General features: G+C 36.2%; 1 protein-coding gene across 3 annotated transcripts in view; it reads left to right on the forward strand.

Annotated features, from left to right (window-relative positions):
* PLCB1 (phospholipase C beta 1) overlaps nucleotides 1-22,080 on the forward strand; it is an 891,415-nt gene that overhangs the window by 641,090 nt on the left and 228,245 nt on the right. For all 3 annotated transcript variants that reach the window (XM_072634430.1, XM_072634433.1, XM_072634431.1), the window contains exon 10: nucleotides 19,605-19,751. In XM_072634430.1, coding sequence (XP_072490531.1) covers nucleotides 19,605-19,751 — 147 coding nt within the window. The remainder of the gene's footprint in view (nucleotides 1-19,604; nucleotides 19,752-22,080) is intronic.

Here is a 22,080-nt window from a genome sequence, read left to right on the forward strand (position 1 = left end):
GACGGATTCGGAGCCCAGGCTGGACCGGACGGTCCACGGGAGGGATCTGTTCCGCGGGGGTAAGACCCCGGCGCACAGCGCAGCACGGTCAGCGCGGCAGGGCGGAGGGGACCAGAGGAGCCTGAGAGTGGTGGGCGAGACCAGCGGAGCAGGAGATAAACCAGGCCGAGCCGGTGAGAGCCGCTGAGTGCCAGACATCAGCGCAGCAGCCCTTGAAATCTTCAGCCTGAAGGCGGACTTCGGTGGGTCACTACTTGAACTTCCAGGAACTGGGATGGCAGAGTGATCAGTAAGTGCTCTCTCCTCCCCCCTGATGACCGTGAGGGAACCATAAAATTCTTCCCCAGATTAATCCTGGATCAGCGGGAACAGCAGAAGGGGGCGGGTGGTCTCATAACACCAGAGGCTGGAAAAGTGGCAAAGGGGGATTCTTCCTACTGTGGTGGAGGCGATCTGGAGGGACAGACGACCCAGGGCAGAGAAAATTCGCACTGAGACCCAGGCAAGCCTCAGAGCCGGGAGACGAGCCCCAGGAGGGGCGGGAACACGCTTTAGCTTCTAGGCGTGCCCCAGCCCTCCAGGGGAAAAGGGAAGACAATAGGGAAGCTGGGATCACCATCCCCTGACCTTGCCTTTGCCTCAAGTCAGCTGAGGAGATATCCTGAGACCAGACCACCCCTCCCACACACCTAACAAGCTAACCCCAGGGTTGATCGGGGAAACAAAAAACAAAAGCCTGCTTTTAGCCCAGACACACATCAGCTCAACTTAAAGATCTGTACCTTCTGACTGAAAGAACCAAAAGCCACAACACTCAGCCAACATCATGAATCGGAAAAAGCAGACGAAAAGTGAAAAAAACATAGAATCTTTCTATGGGGATAAGGACCAAAACACAAACACCAAAGAGGTTAGAGCTGAGACTGTACTTCCATCTGAAACCTCAGATGGGACTATGAACTTCTCGCAAGCACAACTAGATTACCTGGAACGTCTGAAGAAGGATATAAAAGAAAAACTGGCCAATGATTTTAAAACTATAAAAAAAGAATTCACTGATGAGAACATCACCCTGAAAAAGAAAATTGAAGAAATGGAAAAGAAAGTTCAAAAATTAACTGGAGAGAATAATTCCCTAAAAGGAAGAGCTAATCAAATGGAAAAGGAAACCCAAAACCTAATTGGGAAAATTGATCAGATGGAAAAGGAAACCCAAAACCTAACTGGGAAAATTGGTCGAATGGAAAAAGAAGTACAAAAATTAAATGGAGAAAATAGCTCCTTAAAGGGAAAAATTGGTCAGATGGAAAAGGAGATGGAAAAGCTAACTGAAGAAAATACTACGATGAAGATTAGAATTGGGCAAGTAGAAACTAATGACTCAATGAGGCAACAAGAATCAGTCAAACAAAATCTAAAGAATGAAAAGATAGAAGAAAATGTAAAATATTTAATTGGAAAAAACAACTGACCTGGAAAATACATCCAGGAGAGAAAATCTAAGAATTATTGGCCTGCCAGAAACCCATGATGAAGAAAAGAGTCTGGACAATATCTTCCAGGAAATCATCAAGGAAAACTGTCCAGAAGTACTAGACTCAGAGGGCAAAATAGTCATCGAAAGAATCCACCGTTCCCCTCCCAAAAGGGATCCCAAACTCAAAACCCCAAGAAATATCGTTGCCAAATTCCAGAGCTATCAAGTGAAGGAGAAAATACTACAAGCAGCCAGAAAGAAACAATTCAAATATCAAGGACACACAGTCAGGATCACACAGGACCTTGCAGCTTCTACATTAAAAGATCGAAAGAATTGGAACCCAATATTCCGTAAGGCAAAGGAGTTGGGACTTCAACCAAGGATCAACTACCCAGCAAAGTTCAGCATAACATTTCAGGCAAGGAGAAAGTCATTCAACGAAATAAGGGATTTCCAGAGCTTCCTGACCAAAACACCAGAACTCAATAGACAATTTGATCTTCAAATGCAGGTCTCCAGAGAATCATAAAAAGGTAAACAGAGGGGAAAAAACAAAAACAAAAACTTGCTACTCAATTAGGGCAAACTGTTTACCTCCCTATAAGGGAAGATGATACCTGTTAATCTTGAGAACTGTGCAGCTATTATGATAAAAGGGATATATGTAGAGGGAACAGGCATAAAGTAAATGATGTCATGTCAAAAATATGATTTAAGTATGAGAAGGGAATGTAATAGGAGGTGTGGAAAGGGGGAAGCAGAAAATGGCAAATTATATCACAGGAAGAAGGACAAAACTATAGTAGAGGGAAGGAGGGGAGGGAGATGAGCATTTTTTGGGAGGTACTCTCATCTGATTTGTTCAAAGGAGGGAACAATAATCTTAAGTAGATAAGCCTAACTAGCTCTATAGGTAGTAGGAGGGGAAGGGGGAAGAAAGGGGAGGGTGGCTAAAAGGGAGGAAAGAAGCAATAAGAGTAAAGGGAACTAAAAGGGAGGGGGGTCAAAAGAAGGAGGGGAAGGCTGCAGGAGGAGGGGGAGAAAAGTGAATACTATTGAGGAGGGGAAGGGAGACGGGAGAGCTAAAAGCACAAATGGTGGGAAAGAGGTTGGAGGGAAATACACAGATTGTAATCATAACTGTGAATGTGAATGGAATGAACTCTCCCATAAAACGGAGACGGATAGCAGAATGGATTAAAAGCCATAATCCAACAATATGCTGCTTACAAGAAACACATTTGAAACGGGGGGATACACATAGGATAAAGGTCAAAGGATGGAGCAGAATATATTGTGCTTCAGCTCATGTAAGAAAGGCAGGAGTAGCAATCCTACTCTCAGACAAAGCAAAAGCAGAAATAGATCTAATCAAAAGGGATAAGGATGGAAACTATATCCTGCTAAAAGGCACCATAGACAATGAAGCAATATCATTACTAAACATGTATGCTCCAAGTGGTATAGCATCCAGATTCTTAGAGGAGAGGTTGGGGGAGTTGAAGGAAGAAATTGATAGCAAAACTATACTAGTGGGGGACCTCAACCTCCCCTTCTCTGAACTCGATAAATCCAACCTCAAAATAAACAAGAAAGAGGTTAAAGAGCTAAATAAAATTCTGGATAAGGTAGATATGACAGATCTTTGGAGAAAATTAAATGGGAATAGAAAGGAATATACTTTTTTCTCAGCGGTACATGGAACATTTACAAAAATTGACCATGTACTAGGACATAAAAATCTCACAATCCAGTGCAGAAAGGTAGAGATAATCAATGCATCCTTTTCAGATCATAATGCATTAAAAATTACATGTAATAAAAGGCCATGGAAAGAGAAACCAAAAATCAATTGGAAACTAAATAATCTAATTCTAAAGAAGGATTGGGTTAAAGAAGAAATCATAGAAACAATCAACAATTTCATTCGAGAGAATGACAATAGTGAGACAACATACCAAAACTTATGGGATTCTGCAAAAGCAGTTATTAGGGGAAGTTTTATATCTCTGAATGCTTACATAAATAAAATAGAGAAAGAGGAGATCAATGACTTAGGCTTGCAGTTGAAAAAGCTAGAAAAAGAACAAATTGAAAATCCCCAAGTAAATACCAAATTAGAAATACTGAAAACCAAAGGAGAGATTAATAAAATTGAAATTAAGAAAACTATTGAATTAATAAATAAAACCAATAGTTGGTTTTATGAAAAAACTAATAAAATTGATAAACCTTTGGTCAATCTAATTAAAAAAAAGAAAGAAGAAAACCAAATTACTAATATTAAAAATGAAAGGGGTGAACTCACCTCCAATGAGGAGGAAATTAAAACAATAATTAGAAACTACTTTGCCCAACTTTATGCCCACAAATTCGATAATCTAAATGAGATGGATGAATATTTTAAAAAATACAAATTGCCCAGATTAACAGAAGAGGAAGTTGAATACTTAAACAACCCCATCTCAGAAAAAGAAATTGAACAAGCTATCAATGAACTCCCTAGGAAAAAATCTCCAGGGCCAGATGGATTCACAAGTGAATTCTATCAAACATTTAAAGAACAATTAATTCCAATACTACATACACTATTCTTGAAAATTGGGGAAGAAGGAGTCCTCCCAAATTCTTTCTATGATACAAATATGGTTTTGATACCCAAACCAGGAAGAGACAAAACAGAGAAAGAAAATTATAGACCAATTTCCCTAATGAATATAGATGCAAAAATTTTAAATAAGATTCTAGCAAAACGAATACAGCATCTTATCACGAGATTAATACATTATGATCAGGTAGGATTCATACCAGGACTACAGGGCTGGTTCAATATTAGGAAAACTATTAGCATTATCGATCACATCAACAACAAAGCTAACAAAAACCACATGATTATCTCAATAGATGCAGAAAAAGCTTTTGACAAAATACAACATCCATTCCTACTAAAAACATTGGAGAATGTAGGAATAAAGGGAACTTTCCATAAAATAATAAGCAGTATCTATCTAAAACCTTCAGCAAGCATTATATGCAATGGGGATAAGCTAGATGCATTCCCAATAAGATCAGGGGTGAAACAAGGTTGTCCATTATCACCACTATTATTTAATATGGTACTAGAAATGTTAGCTGTAGCAATTAGACAAGATAAAGATATCCAAGGAATTAAAATAGCCAAAGAAGAAACTAAGTTATCACTCTTTGCAGATGATATTATGATTTACCTAGAGAATCCCAGAGATTCAAGTAAAAAATTACTAGAATTAATAAACAACTTTGGCAAAGTTGCAGGGTACAAAATAAACCCACACAAATCTTCTGCATTCCTATATATTAGCAACAAAGTCCAACAGCAAGAGATAGAAAGAGAAATCCCATTTAAAGTTAGGGTAGACAGTATAAAATACTTAGGAGTCTACCTGCCAAAACAAACCCAAGGATTATATGAACACAATTACAAGACACTTTTTGCACAAATAAAGTCAGATTTAAGTAAGTGGAAAAACATTAGTTGCTCATGGGTAGGCCGTGCTAATATAATAAAAATGACAATTCTACCCAAATTAATATACTTATTTAGTGCCATACCAATTAAACTATCAGACAATTACTTTCTAGAGCTGGACAAAATAATATCAAAATTCATTTGGAAAAACAAAAGGTCCAGAATATCAAAGGGACTAATGAAAAGAAATGCTTGGGAAGGTGGCCTAGCGCTACCAGACCTCAAACTGTACTATAAAGCAGCAATTATCAAAACCACTTGGTATTGGCTAAGAAACAGAGAGGTAGACAAGTGGAATAGACTTGGCACTCAAGATGCAGTAGGCAAGGAATATAGCAACCTTCTGTTTGATAAACCCAAGGACCCCAGCTTCTGGGATCAGAACTCATTGTTCAACAAAAATTGCTGGGAAAACTGGATAACAGTGTGGCGGAAATTAGGCATAGACCCATACCTGACACCGTACACAAGAATAAAGTCCAAATGGGTACATGATTTAGGTATAAAGATTGATACCATGAATAAACTGGAGAAGCAAGGAATAGTGTATTTATCAGATCTATGGAGAAGGGAAGAATTCTTTACTAAAGGAGAGATAGAATGCATTATGAAATGCAAAATGGATAACTTTGATTACATTAAACTGAGAAGTTTTTGCACAACCAAACCCAATGCAACCAAAATCCGGAGGGATGTAGTAAATTGGGAAAGAATTTTTACAGCTAAGCTCGGGGATAAAGGCCTCATTTCTAGAATATATAGAGAACTGATCCAAATGTATAATCATACAAGTCATTCCCCAATTGATAAATGGTCAAAGGATATGAACAGGCAATTTTCAGAGGAAGAGGTTAAGGCTATCTATAATCATATGAAAAAATGCTCTAAATCACTATTGGTTAGAGAGATGCAAATCAAAACAACTCTGAGGTACCACATCACACCTATAAGATTGGCAAACATGACAGAACAAGAAAATGATAAATGCTGGAGAGGATGTGGGAAAGTTGGAACACTAATTCATTGTTGATGGAGCTGCGAGCGCATCCAACCATTCTGGAGAACAATTTGGAACTATGCCCAAAGGGCTACAAAAATGTGCATACCCTTTGACCCAGCAATATCGCTGCTAGGACTATATCCCCAAGAGATCATAAAAATGGGAAAGGGTCCCACATGTACAAAAATATTTATAGCAGCACTCTATGTAGTTGCCAAAAACTGGAAGTCAAGGGGATGTCCATCAATTGGGGAATGGCTGAATAAATTATGGTATATGAATGTAATGGAGTACTATTGTGCCATAAGAAATGATGAACAAGAAGACTTCAGAGAGGCCTGGAAGGACTTATATGACCTGATGCTGAGTGAAAGGAGCAGAACCAGGAGAACTTTATGCACAGCAACAACCACAGTGTGTGAGAGTTTTTCTGGTAGACTTAGATTTTTGTAATAACACAAGAACTTCTTACCAAAAAAAAAAAAAAAATCCCAATGGAGGATCTCAAGGCAAAATGCCTGCCACACTCAGAGAGAGAAATATGGAAGTCACTCACATATTGTAGCAGATCATGTTTGTGTATGTGTATGTGTTTGTGTATCATGTTCTGATTTGTTATACGATTTCTTTCATTTATCTTAGTCTGATTACATAGCATGACTATAGTGAAAATATACTCAATAGGAAAGTATATGTAGAATCTATACAGAATTGTATGCAGTCGTGGGGAGGGAGGGGGGGAGTGGGGGGTAGGTGGGGGGGATAAAATCACAATTGTATGGCAGTGATTGTTAAACATCACAAAATAAAAAATAAATAAATAAATAAATGGTAACTAGCATTAGTTTCTAGCAAAGATCATAACTAGCAAAGCTTCTCTTAAAACCTTTGTCCTCTGAATCAACCTAGTTCTCTTTCTACCATAGCTAATCGTCTACTGCCTCATTATCTTAACTGTTTTGCATTACTCCTTAACTTGACTCTGTTCAATGAGCCTCTAAGCCAATGACTTAACAATCCCTGAGACAATGAACTTCCACGTCCATCTAAACCATTTTTCGTTCCATTGGACTATGAAATGCATAACCTTTCCTTCTCTTTTTTCCACCTTTTCTGAAAAATGTTATCAAATCAATACTCTCATTGCCTCTGAAAAGAGCATTCAAATAGACTGTCTTGCTGTCCTGCTTATCATTTTTTATGACTTTCCAGACCATTCACACCTTGCCACCATTCTCTTACATTTGTGGTGTCTGCCATTAAAATATGTTTATCCCTTCAGGGTAGGGACTGTCTTATTTTTGTATTTTCTATTAAAAGCTTTTTGTTTGTTCATTCATTCATTCTTGGGCCTCATAATGTGAATATGAATTATTTTTTTTTGCTGGTTTATAAAATGACTTTCCTACTGATTTCATCTAGGGTGTAGAACTTAGTGCATTCTAAACTGTATAAAACTACACACTGTACATTAGAAACACTTTATGATCAGTTTAGAAGACCCCATAGCTGTTGGATATGGAACAATACATTTTGATCAATAATTCCAGCAATGTATCCAGCAGTAGAGGAATGTGGGTCAAATGAAATTGATTCATTGGAAGCTTTCTGTGTTCTCTTGTACCCTTGTAGTAGAGTTCTATTTCAGGAGGCTTCATTAACATGAACTCACAGGGTCTTTTTGTTAATGAGCTCCTGACCAGTCATCTTACATCTGATAAAGCACAAGCTGGAGAATTTTGGCACTTGCTGGTTTTTCCATTGATTGTTTTGGGACTTTTCATGGAGTTTGATTTATATGTCTTTTCTGTGAAATATTTCCTTTACTTGCTCATTTTGTGGTAAAGGACTGATCTCCAGCGAGCACTCACGGTCACTTTTTTAACTGTCTTGTTTCCCCATTCTTTGTTTTAATTTTATTATTTAATTCATCATATGAGGTCATTGCTCTTATTCTAATTTGGTGGATTTCCTCCCTTAGGGACATTTGGTGAGATGATTTATTAATACATTTATAAATATGCCTTGCAAGCCTTTACTGAACTATTCATTATTTGTTGGGAATTTTTGTTTTCATTCCCGATTTTAAATGTGGCATAGATAAGATTGATTCTTGAGGGAAAAAATACCTGAATTTAAGTAAACATATTTCATTGACCCATTTTTTGATGATATGTAGGAAATAACCCCCCAAAATTATTTAATCAGATGTCATATATTTTTCTCCTACTCTAGAATAGAGGGTGATATAACTTGAAGTAAAATATTAATAAAGATTAGTACACTCAGAAAGGGCAAGAATCAAAATTTCCTTTCTAGAAATTTATTTTGCTCTTCTTTTAGCTGTTACCTGCCACAATTGATAATAAAAAACTTAAATTTATTAATATCTAAATGTCCCCACTTAAAAATAAAGTTCTATTTTAATTATAGAAAAGAAGTAAAAAGAGACAAAAAAACTCAAAGTGAAAAACAAAATCTTAATAAAATTGAAATTTCCTACAAAGTTTCATGGACAAAAGGTTTTACATTCAATAAGCCTGAAAAGAACTTCAAGGAAAAATAAAGGAAAATTTTTGCTAAAGAAATGTTTTTTATACTAAAACTCAAATTTATTCTAATAAATAAGACTTGTGTACCACAAGTCTTAGTACTGGTTTAAAACTGCACTAAGACTTTGGGGATACCCTGAATAGTACTTTAAAACTGAGAAAATACTTTACACTTTATTAAAAAAAAGATTTGGTCTTCACAACAACTCTATAAGTACTATATGGATTATTATCCTCTTTTTACAAATGAAGAAAATGAGACTCCAAAAATTTAAGTAATTTCACTATGATCACAAAGCCAGTAAGTGTGAAAAAAAGTGGAATTTAAACTCACATCTTCTTCACTCCAGTTCCTGGACAGTATTAATTATTCCATATTGCCTAATTTCATCGGTATTTCCCTACTATATGCATCATTCAATAAGGTGTTAGACATGTTGAGATGGGGACTGAATGACATATGTACTCCCCTGCATTGGTATAGACTGCACGGGTGGGGAATTCTCTCACCTGGGAATTTCTTATACAGTGGAACTACAGGAAAACTAATGTGCGAAGTGACTAGTACAAATATTACTATTTAAATTTTATAGAAGAGGAAACTAAGGATCAGGGAAGTGAAGTGACAAAAAGGCATGTTTATAACATTTTTAGGTGACACAGATTTGGAAGAAGTAACAAGTGAATGTTAAAACTGAGATCCAAAAAGATTTTGACAGTTTGGAACAAAATGTTTATTTTGAGAGAGGGAGAAAGAAGGTTGTGTAGTTTGATCAGTGAGGGGATCTCTCCATATGGAGATTCCATGCACAGATAGAGAATGGTAACTCATCTATCTGCCTTATAGTCTTAAAGATCAGGCTAGAGACACTGAGGGAGAGGGAGTTTAAGTACTTTATGCCTGCTCACACATTTATCAGAATAAAGACTTGAACTCATATCTTCCTGGTGCCAAGGCCAGCATTCTGTCCACTTTGTCATGTTTATCATTTACAAGATAGAATTTAAGAACAAAATGTAACATTTTGCTATTAGGTCCCAAAAATTAATAGCAAAAGCATAGGATTGGGAAGATACCCATAGGTAGCAATTAATATTAAAAATAATTTTAGTTGACTATACTTAAAAGGACAAAGAGAGAGTTTGTGGTTCATATGTTACAGTGCATTGTGGTTGCCAGAAAAGGGACTGCAACCTTATGTAACCCTCATGTCACAGGTTTTCCTATGATATGGAACACTAGGGTACACTTGGGGAATTTCTGACATAACTGGCTTATTGCCCTCATCTGGAAGATGGAAGTTAATTATAAGACATTAGCCCTTACAGGTACACAATTCATAAATGCAGGAAAGAAAATGTTTAATCGTATATTAAAGGAAGCAAACACAACCTATATTAAATATCAGCTTATGCCAACAAGAAACTCTTTTCCAGACACCTGGAGAATTTCATAAATTTAGAGTTAATTCATTAGGTAAGAGAATCACAGTTGTTAGCATTGTTAGATTGGGAGTCAGAAAGGCCAACTCTAATTCACATTAGAATTCAAATGCTGCTTCAGGAACTTGCTCTCTGACTTTGGGCAAGTTACTTAACCTTGTTGTCCTTCATTTCTCATCTTTAAAATTAGTGATTTGAACTAGATAAATGCTAAGGTCCCTTCTAGCTCCAAATCTACTATCCTGTTGCATGGTTTCTAATAGTTTCTAAGCATATGGTATCACTTAAGCTTGATGAACTTCCTAGAGGTTTACCCATAGTCACTGCTGCTGTTACTGTGTTTATCATCATTCTTACCATCATCCCATGGGCAAAAATTCTACAAAAGAAATCATCCAGAAAAAACTGGAAAGCTGTGAGAAATGAAATTATAAAGACTTGGAGAAATCATTTTCATAAGAAAGAAGAGGGATAATGATCTAAAGATATTCATGTGAACGCACAGAGGACATATCAGTCAATAGACTTTTATAAAGAATTCTCAATGAGAGAATAGAGAGCAAGCATCAGAGGATAATATAAAAGTGTTGTAGAGTCCTGTTGTGTGTGGAGTTGTGTGTGGAGTGCTAAAGCTGCTAAACCAATAAACCTAAGAGTTTAAAAGTGCTAAACCAATAAAGAGATAAGAACACAGCTCCTGGTGGCTAACGTAATGATAACAGGTAATTGAAAGAAGGCAGAATTCCTTAACATTTATTTTTTTTCCTCTTTCCTCCTCCAAAAGGGAATAATCTGGGGAAAAAACTGAACAAAAAGAGTAAATAAGGAATTGGAATCCAAGATCCTTGAGGAGATTTTTGATGAGCACAAGTTAGTAGGCAAAGAAAAACTAAATGTCAGCATATGACAAGAAACAGTGAAAAGAACTGGTAGAGAGGATTGTTATATCACTGTTAGTAATTTCTGAAAGATCCTGGAGAACAGATTTGCTGATGGGCAGAAGAGAGGCAAATATCCTAATTATCAAAAATGGGAACCAGAAAACTATAGACCAGTGAGGTAGACTTTGATTCTTTATAAAGGTCTAAAAGATAATTTTAAAAATATGGGTGTCAAAGCACCTAGAAAAGGAAATGATATCACAAAAAGACCACAATGCTTCATCCAGTCATGTTGATTTCACTCACTTTCCTTTACTCACAAGTTTATTAGACATAGATCAGGTGAAAAGTTTGCCTATATTTTAGCAGAGTATCTGAGGCTACTCTTGTCAATAAGAGGGAAATATGTGGACCAAATGATAGTACAGTGGATTGGTCAAATTACTGGATGCAGAGAGTAGTCATTAATGTATTAGCTATCTAATTAAAAGGAAATCTCTAATAGATATCTGTGTTATTTAATATTTTAATCAATAACTTCAGTGGATCAAAGTTAGAATAAATAGTTAGAACAGCAATAGCAATGATAATAACAGATATTTATATAGTTTTTTAACTTAGTATCTGTGAAGCATTTTGCAGTCATTCTTTCATTTGAACCTCATAAAAATTTATAGGTTCTACAGGTTTTATTATTACCCTAATAGAATGGTAGAATTGAAACCTAAAAAAGTCTTTGACAAAGTGAAATATTAAATGGAGTCTTAAAGGGTGTAAATACATGTGAACAAATACAAAAATTTATAAACCAAAAGACTGAAATCAAAAGTACAAGATGGGCAAAATTCAACAATCCATGTGAAAAATACAACGAATACAAGATCCCACCATATGTACTGTGTGAAGACTATTTTTAAAAAAACATTTTTATTTGGTAGAACAGAATGCCTCATTGAAAGCTCTTTCTAAGAGGATATATTCCTTGTATATTATATGGTCATAAAAGTCTTTGAAATATATAATGAAAGATAACATTGTTCGATGATCCTCTGATTATTAATATAAAATGAGTCATAAAAGGAGACAGGCATTTGCCAAATGTGCTTGCCCCTGTGACAGATGCTTTCCAATACAGAGTTCACATATGGGAAGGATTCCTTATAGATTTCATGGTTCTGTAATCATTCCAATTTGTGATATCATTGAGATGACATTGTAATGATTGCATCGAATAGTGGAACATTACAGAACCTCCTAAAAGGAATTCATAATCAATCAAAAGATTTTGATCTAACCCCATAAGAAGCAACAAGAAGCTGATGAATGCTTGTTATCCAACCAATCAACAAAATTTTGTTAATATAATGTAGCATAACATAACAATATAAGTTTGGCATTGTGATAAATGGTTGGGATGAAAAAAAACAACAAAAATATAATCTTTACCTTCGGAGAGGTGAGACAACATGCAAATAAATATGTACATGAATGACAAAAACAGAGAAAATGTAATATATAAGGAGATAAATGACATATAAAAATAAGGAAAAGATGCAAGGGGTTTTCAGTGCCAAGTGGAATATTTTATATTTGATTCTGAAAGTATCAGTGAGTTATCAGTTTATTGAATAAGAGGGGATGTGATTATACCTGACCATAGGAAAAGCATTTTGGAAGCTGAGTGGAAGATAGATTGAGGTGGGGAGAGACTTGAGAAAGGGGCACCAACCAGAAGGCTATTAGTCTCATCATGATATGATGAGGGCCAATCCCATGATGGTGGCTATGTGAATATCGTAAAGGAGATATACCTAGAAGATATTGTAAAGGTAAAAAGGATAAGATGAGACCAGTGCAGACTCCACCATAGCAGAATGGAGCAGGAACGACTGGGCAGACTGAATCAGAAGCAGCAGTGCATATTCTCAAACATATCAGCATAGGATGGAAGTCCAGCAAAACTAAGTGAGAGAGAAATTCAGGGCCCTTCATAACTTCAGCAGCCACTCCTGAGACTATCAACCTACAGCTCATATTGGTCTGATCAGCCACATTTGGACACACTGAAATTTTACTTTATGATGGTGATATCATTTTGGTTCTCTTCGAAGACGAAGGACAACAACCATCACCATCTCAATAGATGCAGAAAAAGCTAAATACAGTTCATGTTCCTATTGAAAACACTAGACAGCAAAGGAATAAATGGAGCCTTCCTTAAAATAATAAATAGTATCTACCTAAAACCATCAACAAGCATTATATGTTACGGGGATAAGCTAGATGCATTTCCAATAAGATCAGGGATGAAACAAGGATATCCATTATCACCACTGTTATTCATTATGGTACTAGAAATGTTAGCTTTAGCAATAAGAGAAGAAAAAGAAATTGAAGGAATATTATAGGCAAAGAAGAAACTAAGTTATCACTCATTGCAGACAGTATGATGATATTCTTAGAGAATCCTAGAGAATCAAGTAAAAAACTTCTTGAAATGATAAGCATCTTTGGCAAAGTTGCAGGATACAAAATAAACCCACATAAATCATTTGCATTTCTATATATTACTAACAAAGTCCAACAGCAAGAGATAGAAAGAGAAATCCCATTTAAAGTTACAGTAGAAACTATAAAATATTTGTGAGTCTATCTGCCAAAACAAACCCAGGGACTATATGAACACAATTACAAAGCACATTTTTTCACAAATAAAGTCAAATCTAAGTAATCATACCTATCAGATTGGCTAACATGATAAAACAGGAAGATGATAAATGTTTGAGAAGATATGGGAGAGTTGGAACACAAATTAATTGCTGGTTGAGGTGTGAGCTGATCCAAGCATTCTGGAGAGCATTTTGGAACTATGCCCAAAGGGCTATAAAAATGTGTATACCCTTTCACCCAGCAATACCACTTCTAGGGCTGTATCCCAAAGAAATCATAAAAATGGGAAAAGGACCTACATATACAAAAATATTTATAGCCGCTCTTTTTATGGTGGCCAAGAACTGGAAATCAAGGAAATGCCCATCAATTGGGGAATGGCTGAACAAATTGTGGTATATGAATGGAATAGAATGTTATTTTATTATAAGAAATAATGAACAGGAAGACTTACAGGAAAACCCAGAAAGACTTATATGAACTGATGCTGAGTGAAATGAAAAAAACCAGGAGATCATTATACACAGTAACAACCACAGTATGCGAGGACTGTTTCTGGTAGACCTAGTCCTTCATAGCAATACAAGGACCTAAAACATTTCTAAAGGACTCTTCATGCAAAATGCCATTCACATTCAGAGAAAGAACTATGGGGTCAGAATGAGAATGAAGCAGACTCTTTTCTCTTGTGTTATGTTTTGCTTTGTTTTGGTTTCTCTCATGGTTTCTCCCATTCATTTTAATTCTTCTATGCAACATGACTAATGAGAAAATGTGTTTAATAAGAATGTATATGTAGAACCCACATAACATTGCATGCTGTCTTTGGGAAGGATGTGAGAGAGGGGGAGAAAATTTAAAACTTATTAAAGTGATTGTAGAAAACTGAAAACAAATACATTAATTTTAAAAATAATATGACAAAAGATGTAAGTTTGAATAAGGAGTTGGGGATGACACTGAGCTTGTGAACCTTGGAGAGTGGAAGAATGGTGGTACTACCAAGAGTAATAAGAAAATTGAAAAGACAGTTTGGGGAAAAAGGTAATGAGTTCTGCTTTAGACTTTAAATTTGAGATGCCTACAGGGCAAGTTTAAGAAGACAAAAATGCAGATGTTACTACAAGAGTGGGGTTCAGGAAAGAGATTAGAACTGGAAAGAGGAATCTGCTGGTAAATGTTTTAATAATTCACTCTCTTGGGGGGAAAGTACACATGACATTCTTTTAATTTTAATCTGCATCATTAACATTTTCTCCATCACTTTTTAAAGTCTAGACAATGAACAAAGCAGTAAATTGAGCCTTGATTTGTAGTATTTGCCAATTTCTAATGTGTAAATGATCACACTGAAAATTTAACATTCAGCTCTCACCAGGCATCATGAGCTGACTCCAACACAATATCTCTAGCTGGATATGCAAACTGGCAATCTTCTGCAAAATGATGATAACTGGACTCGTGGGTCCTGATGAAATTACCAAGAGAGATAGTATAGAGCAGTGGTAGTATATTGTCTTCCTGTTGATGCAGTTGTTTAGTTGTTTTTTAGTTGTATCTGACTCTTTGTGACCCCATTTGAGTTTTTCTTGGCAAAAACAATGGAGTGATTTTGCCATTTCCTTTTCTAACTCATTTTACATATAAGGAAACTGAGGCAAATGGGGTTAAGTGACTTGCCTGGGGTCACATAGCTAGTAAGTCCAAGGTCAGATTTGAACTCAGAAAAATGAGTCTTCCTGACTGCTGGCCCAGCACACTATGCCCTGTGCCACCTAGCTTTCCAGTCTGTTGACTTAGAAAACTACAAATTAACATTTTCTGTGATGTAGAGCAGAGGTATCAAACTCAAATAGTAGTGTCTCTGAAGGGGAAAATATTGACTCAGAAAACCACAAATTAACCTTATCTGCATTGTATTTTATCAAATTAACTAATGCTACAAAGCCTGAAGGGATAACTTTTAAAATTCACTTATTCATTGTTAATAATAGGAGTAGAATTTTAAAAGATGGCAAAAGTTGGAAAACCAATAAGATAAAATATGATGTAAATATATGTAAAGTCCTCCATTTGGGTTTAAAAAGCTGTGAAATAAATTGGGGGGGGGGGGTGTTTGACCTGGAAAAGAAGAGACAGGAAAGATGTATCAATGGCCCTCAATCATTTGAAGGGCTCTCCTATGGAAGAAACATTAGATTTTAACGGACTGACCTGAGAGGAATATCAAGGAAAAATAAGTGGAAGTTACAGAGATTTAAGTTTGATATAAAGAAAAAAAATCTTCCTAACGATTAAATCTATCCCAAAGTCAAATGGGTAATAGGTTGTTTGTTTTGTCTCTCTAGAGATTTCCAAGAGGAAGCTGAGAGGGGCATGAAGTCTTTTCTGGGGACAGGCTTTAGCTGAGAAGATCACCGAGGTCATTTCCAATCCTGTTATTCTGTAATTCCTACAGTTCAGGCCTTTTACATTCTTCTGCTTATAGTTTCCCACATCTTTGTCAAAAGTCTTTTTTATAAAAAAAAAGTAAGCTTCTGTATATGAAGGCGACTCAATACAGAAGAGTACAAGAAAATATGTGCCCTTCCTGTACAATCACATTTTGCTTTTTGCTCTAAATTTTGCATGTTGCATCATTTTGATCAGTTAATCCATCCATCAATGAACATTAAGCCCATTTTTACTACCGGGGACTGATGATACAAAGGAAAAGAAAAGCAATCTCTGCTCTCAGAGAGCTTAAGCTTACTGAGAGGTATACGATCATCATCATCATCAATCATCATCATCATCCAGTTCAACAGACTTTAAGAACTTACTATCTATAAAGTCCTGTAGTGATCTCTAGATAGAATACCATGGGGTTTAGAACCCAATTTTTAAAAAATTCTCACTACAACCTTTTTAAGATTCATAATACAAATATTATTATCCCTATTTTACAGAAAAGGAAACTGAGACTCAGAAACATGATGTGATTTGCTTAAAGTAACAAAGCTAGTATGTGACAGAATTAAGGCTCAAACATCAGGTGTTTTTGCTTGAGGTTCAGTGCGCCTATTACAGAATGCTAACTCTTACCATGTCATTTTCTTGCTCGGAAATTCCATATTTATAGCATAAAATCTACTACTTATCCTAACAGTCTCATGTCTGCCTATATTTTTTCCTATTTTCACATAGCCCGCCTTTAGGAACCCTACGTTCTACCCAAAATAAACTGTTGGCCATTCCTAGAACTTATCAAGCTCTTGCCTTCTTGCATTTTCATGATATGATTTTATGCAAGGTGTATACTCCCTTCTCATCTCTATCTTAAAGAATTCTTTTCTTCCATCAAGGCTAAGATCAGGTACTTCCTCCTCTGTGCAGCCTTCTCTCATCTCCCTAGCTGTTAGTGCTCTCTCTTTCCTTAAATTGTCTTTTATTTACTTCTATGAGTGTTTCTACGCACTTTGAGAACAAAGACTGCTTTGTTTTTGTCTTTGTAACCTCAGCATCAAGCAGAGTGCTTTGCACACTTAATAAGTGTTGGTTGAATATTAAATATATAAAATCTTTACATGTCACTTCACATTCAACCAAATGATATTTCATATCATCTTTCCTAAGGCTAAAGGCAGATAGGCATACTAACAAACTGTTAGAGATAGGCATTGCTCTAACCATTATGGAAACAATGTACAATTATGCAAAAAATGTCACTAAAATAACTATACCCTTTAATTCAGAGATCCTAGAACTTATATAATCTAAGAATGTCAAAGAGGGAAATAAAGGTACCCTATATAGAAAAATATGTACGTAGAGTGCCCTTCTGTGGAAGTAAAGACTTGGAAGAAAAATATATATCCATCCATTGGGAAATGGCTAAACAAATTGTATTATATACAGATACAATGGGATATCACTGTGCTCTAAGAAATAACAGATAGGAAGTGTTTATATAAGTATGGGGAGATTTATGTAAACTGAAGTAAGGCAAAGTAAGCATAAGCAATATATGATAGGACTCTAACAATGTAAATAGAATGAACAACAAAATTGAATGATGCATAATTGTAATGTCTAAGGTAGGTCCTGGAGAGCAGTTAATAATAGTTCTCTATAAAGGTAGGATTGGGGGCATAGGGGATGGTGTAGAATATTGAATACATTGACAGACGTGACTGATGGAACATAGGTAATATGTTTAGAGTGGAATGGACCTTAAAGATCATCTAATCAAATACCTTCATTTAAAAGATGAGCAAACTAAAGCCCAGAGAATAACTGACATCCTCAAGGTCACAGAAAATTGCATTCAGTTTCTATGACTCCATGTTCAGCACTTTTTTCACTGAATCAAGCTGGTAAGTTGGTTGGTTTTGTGTAACATTTTTTTCTTTGGTTCTTGAAATCTTTGATAAAGGGATGGTCTTTTGGTTAGGAAAAATATCTTCAGAAATAAAAATTAAGTAAAACCAGAAGGTATCAATAAAAAAAAAAAAGATTTAAAAAAGAGACATGATGTCCCAAGGTACAACTTTGAAGGAGATGCATTTGGTTGTAGGTGCTAATTTTGGTGGTTATTATTGAAAAAGAAATTTTCAGCAAAACCTTTTATTAAAAAAATCAGTCACGTTATTTTATTGTCCCTCCTCATATCAGTAATTTGGCTGCCCAGGATACTTACAAAATTACAGAATATGTAAGTTGGCAGGGACCTCCATACCCATCTAGCTCAACTAATTTATGAGAGGAATTTCCAATATAAAATACCAGACAAGTGATTATCTACCATGCTGTGCTTAAATACCTCCAAGGAAGAAGATCTGACATCACCCATTGATGCAATCCATTTCTCTTTTGGATAACTTAGTTCATTTTGGAGTTTTTCAAGGTTAAATAAGTGTTCTTAGAGTGAATAATCTTTCTTTTAAATGTTTATGAGTTTTTCTTTCTAAAGCTCAGATAAAATATAACCTATTCTTATCAAAGAATCCAATACCTGTGATTCATTTTATTTTTCTTAAAAATGCCATAAGCTATATTGCAATTCATCTTTGAAAACTGAGGAAAGCACTTATCAGTCATTTTGAGCAATTGCATGCTTGCCTGTCATATAAAAACATTTGCACTGCTACAGACAACATCAGCTCTTCTGGTCACTGATGATGCTTGTTTTAATGTTCGGGAATAAACAATGCTTTCTACCCATTGTGTGGAATGTATTTATAGAAATTTGTCAATGATACCGCTTATGCTATCTCAGAGATAGTTGGGGAAGGGTGGAAAAGGACTTTGTCTTGATGGGTTAACTACGATCTCTTTTTGTAATTTAGTCTTTGGTGAAATATGGTATATGCATTGTAATTCTTAGGGAGTTGGTACTTGAGCTTCCAGGGACCTCCAAATAATCACAGAGTAAAAACCTTTAAACTGGAGTGTTGATTGGCTGTTGTGTTTGCACTAAAGTCATCCTGGAGATGGTTGGTAAAGCTCCTCACTTATGTAAACTATCTGCTTCTTAACCTTCCCCCTCTCCAAAGGGAATTGACTGGTGCAATTTAACTCAGAAAATGAAATTGACTGATCCTGTTCACCTAAAACAATAACAAAACCAAATGAATTAAAGGAGTAGGGGAATTGCCCCATAGTTTGACTTTCCTTTCTCTCTCTCTCTCTCTCTCTCTCTCTCTCTCTCTCTCTCTCTCTCTCTCTCTCTCTCTCTCTCTCTCTCTCTCTCTCTCTTTCTCTGTCCCTCTCCCTCTCCCTCTTTCTCTCTCTTCCTCTCTTTCCCTTTCCTTTGCCCTCTCCCTCTCTCTTCTCTATGGAAGTCAGAACGTGGAAGTCAGGAAAGGGTCAGATGATGGAGTTTTGTCCATTATTTGTAGAGCTTGGAGGTAATTACAAGAACCAAAAATGGCATAAATCTAAAATAATCTATTTGCCAAATTCCTGTGGACTTGCCCTTGTATCCCTTGGATAGTCAAAGAGTTTCCTACAAATAAATGCAATGTGATGGGATGCGTACTGGACAGTGAATAAATACAGATCCTCCCCAAATTCTTTTTGTTTCCTTTAGGACAGATCTCAGTGGATGGATTCATGCGCTACCTGAGTGGAGAAGAAAACGGAGTTGTTCCACCTGAGAAACTGGATTTGAATGAAGACATGTCTCAGCCACTCTCTCACTATTTCATCAATTCTTCACACAACACCTACCTCACAGGTACTGCATGTGTAGCTCTTTGACCTGCACCTGTGTCTATGTGTTTATCAGATTTACTGATCTGTGCTTGCCACTGTTAAAAAGCTGAAGCACATTTACAGCTTTATATGTTTTAAGTAAAGTGACCAATCCATTCCAAGGAATGTTTATTAAGTATGCTAGGTGATGGAAAGCAAAAGATAAAAACAAAGCAGTTCTTACAACCAAAGAATTAACAATCATAGGATCAGTGAATTATAGATTGAGGGGGCCTTCAAAGTCATTTAGCTTAACCCTTACATTCTACAGTTGTGGGAAATGAGGCCCAGAGAACTGACATGATTGATTACAAATCCAGTGAATTGCTTTCTGTGCATCGTGACTGGCCTTTTATTCATGAAGGCATTTGGGGAAGTAGGGGTGGAGTAGTTAGATCAAAAATGGCTTTCTAAAGGACATGGTGCATGAGCTAAGTCCTGGAGGAAGTTAGTGATTCTAAGAGAAGAAAAGGAAATATGTATCAGGCTTAGGAGATAGCTTAAGTGATAGTTTACCATGATGGGTAATAGAATGATGAATTTTGGGAGCAAAAAGTAGGCCCACATCAGTCATGCAGACATTGCTGTGAAATTCTAAATGCCCCAAGTCACATAAATAATACTTATCTCTGAGTTTATTTCCCTTTTTATTTTTATACCTTCTCAAAGTCTTTTGGCTTATGACTATGATATTAATATCAAGTATCTTCCTGTGTAACTGATCAATTACTCAGATGACCTTGAACAATGCACTGTCCTTGCTGGACATCCTGGACTGTAGTCCATAGCCCAGATAATAAGGGGTTGTCTGTTTTAGACTGAGAAGGGTTTCAGCTATAAGCTCACTGACCAGATTGATTACCTAGTGTATATTTCACTGCAGAGATTATATAATGTGGTAGGTAATGAGGAAGGAGAAGTAGCAATTCATTTTTAATTGGTTCCTAAATGGGCATTCAGCCTTGCCAAATTTAACCAGATTCCTTTTAACAGTCTTTCCCCAGTTTTCATTGCACCTTTTAAAAAGCTGTAATGTGATGAGTGTACTTGCCAACATAATGAAAAAATATATTTTAATTAAAAATATTAAAGGAAGTCAAACATCTTTTTAAAAATCTAGAGATATTTTCAACTGGAACAAAATCATAATAACCTCTTAATCTCTGAACTCAGAGATTATTTTTTTTCATGGACTTTGCCCAGCTTTACATTTGGTCTGGGAAAACAGAACATAAAAACATTCAGAAGATTCTACATGTCCAGTATATTTTTTCAATAGACCTAAGTCAGGCCAATCTCTAAGTCTATAACCCCAGGGTAACAATATACTATAGACTGACCTTACCCATAAACACAGACAGCTGGGGTTTTGAAACAACCAACCAGTAAGACTTAAAATGTCAGCCTGTGAGAACAGAATTGTATGATCATGAATTTAAGTTTAGAAAGGATTCTGGGGTCATCCAAGCCCACCCCCTCATTTTAAAAATAAGGGTACTGATTCTTTGCCCAAGAACACAAGGGTATTGAGTGGCAGAGTTAGGACTTGAACCCAGTTCCCATGGTTCCAAAGCTAGGGTTGTATCCTTGCTCCCTAGGATATATTTATACTTTGAGGGACTCTGAGGCATTCACTTAGTGAATCACAATCACCATGGAAAACAATGAGGCAAAAAACAAGGGAGACCAAAATGGTATCTCTTCAAAGGTTGTCTACATATGTCTTAGCTTCATGATTGCCCTATCTTTTTAACTCCCTTACATTATTGTTTAGTTTTAATGTTTTATCGATGCTTTTTTTTATACCACAGTCATTTCTCAATACCATTTACCCCTTTTTGAACCTGGTTTGGCTATAAGTCAGATCTGGCAATGTCAGGTTAAATTAACTGACCTCATCAGAAAGTATATGAAGAATTTCTACCACCTCTAGAATAAGAGTCACATTTATTAAGGGTTTACTCTGTGCCATGCACCAAGCTAAGCACTAGGGATAGAAACACAAGGAAAAAGATAGTCCCTGCCCTCAGGAATGTCTGTTCTAATAGAAGAAAACAACACATAGAAGGAAACTGAAAGTAGTGGGAGGAAAGGTGATGAAGTTACCCAATACAGAGGCATTCTAATGAAAGTCTGACAGGAGAGTCAGCAGTATGGCTTGTGGAGGAATGAAAATATTGGTGGACTAGAGACCTTCTTATAACCATCCACTGAGAGAGAAAGACCTGAGAGGCTGAGTGGAAGAACACTGCGTGATGTCCATGACTTCAACCAGCTTGGCAGATTCAACTCAGAGTGTTTTAGTACACTGC

Source organism: Notamacropus eugenii, chromosome 1 (assembly GCF_028372415.1).
Source record: "Notamacropus eugenii isolate mMacEug1 chromosome 1, mMacEug1.pri_v2, whole genome shotgun sequence".
Taxonomy (NCBI): domain Eukaryota; kingdom Metazoa; phylum Chordata; class Mammalia; order Diprotodontia; family Macropodidae; genus Notamacropus; species Notamacropus eugenii.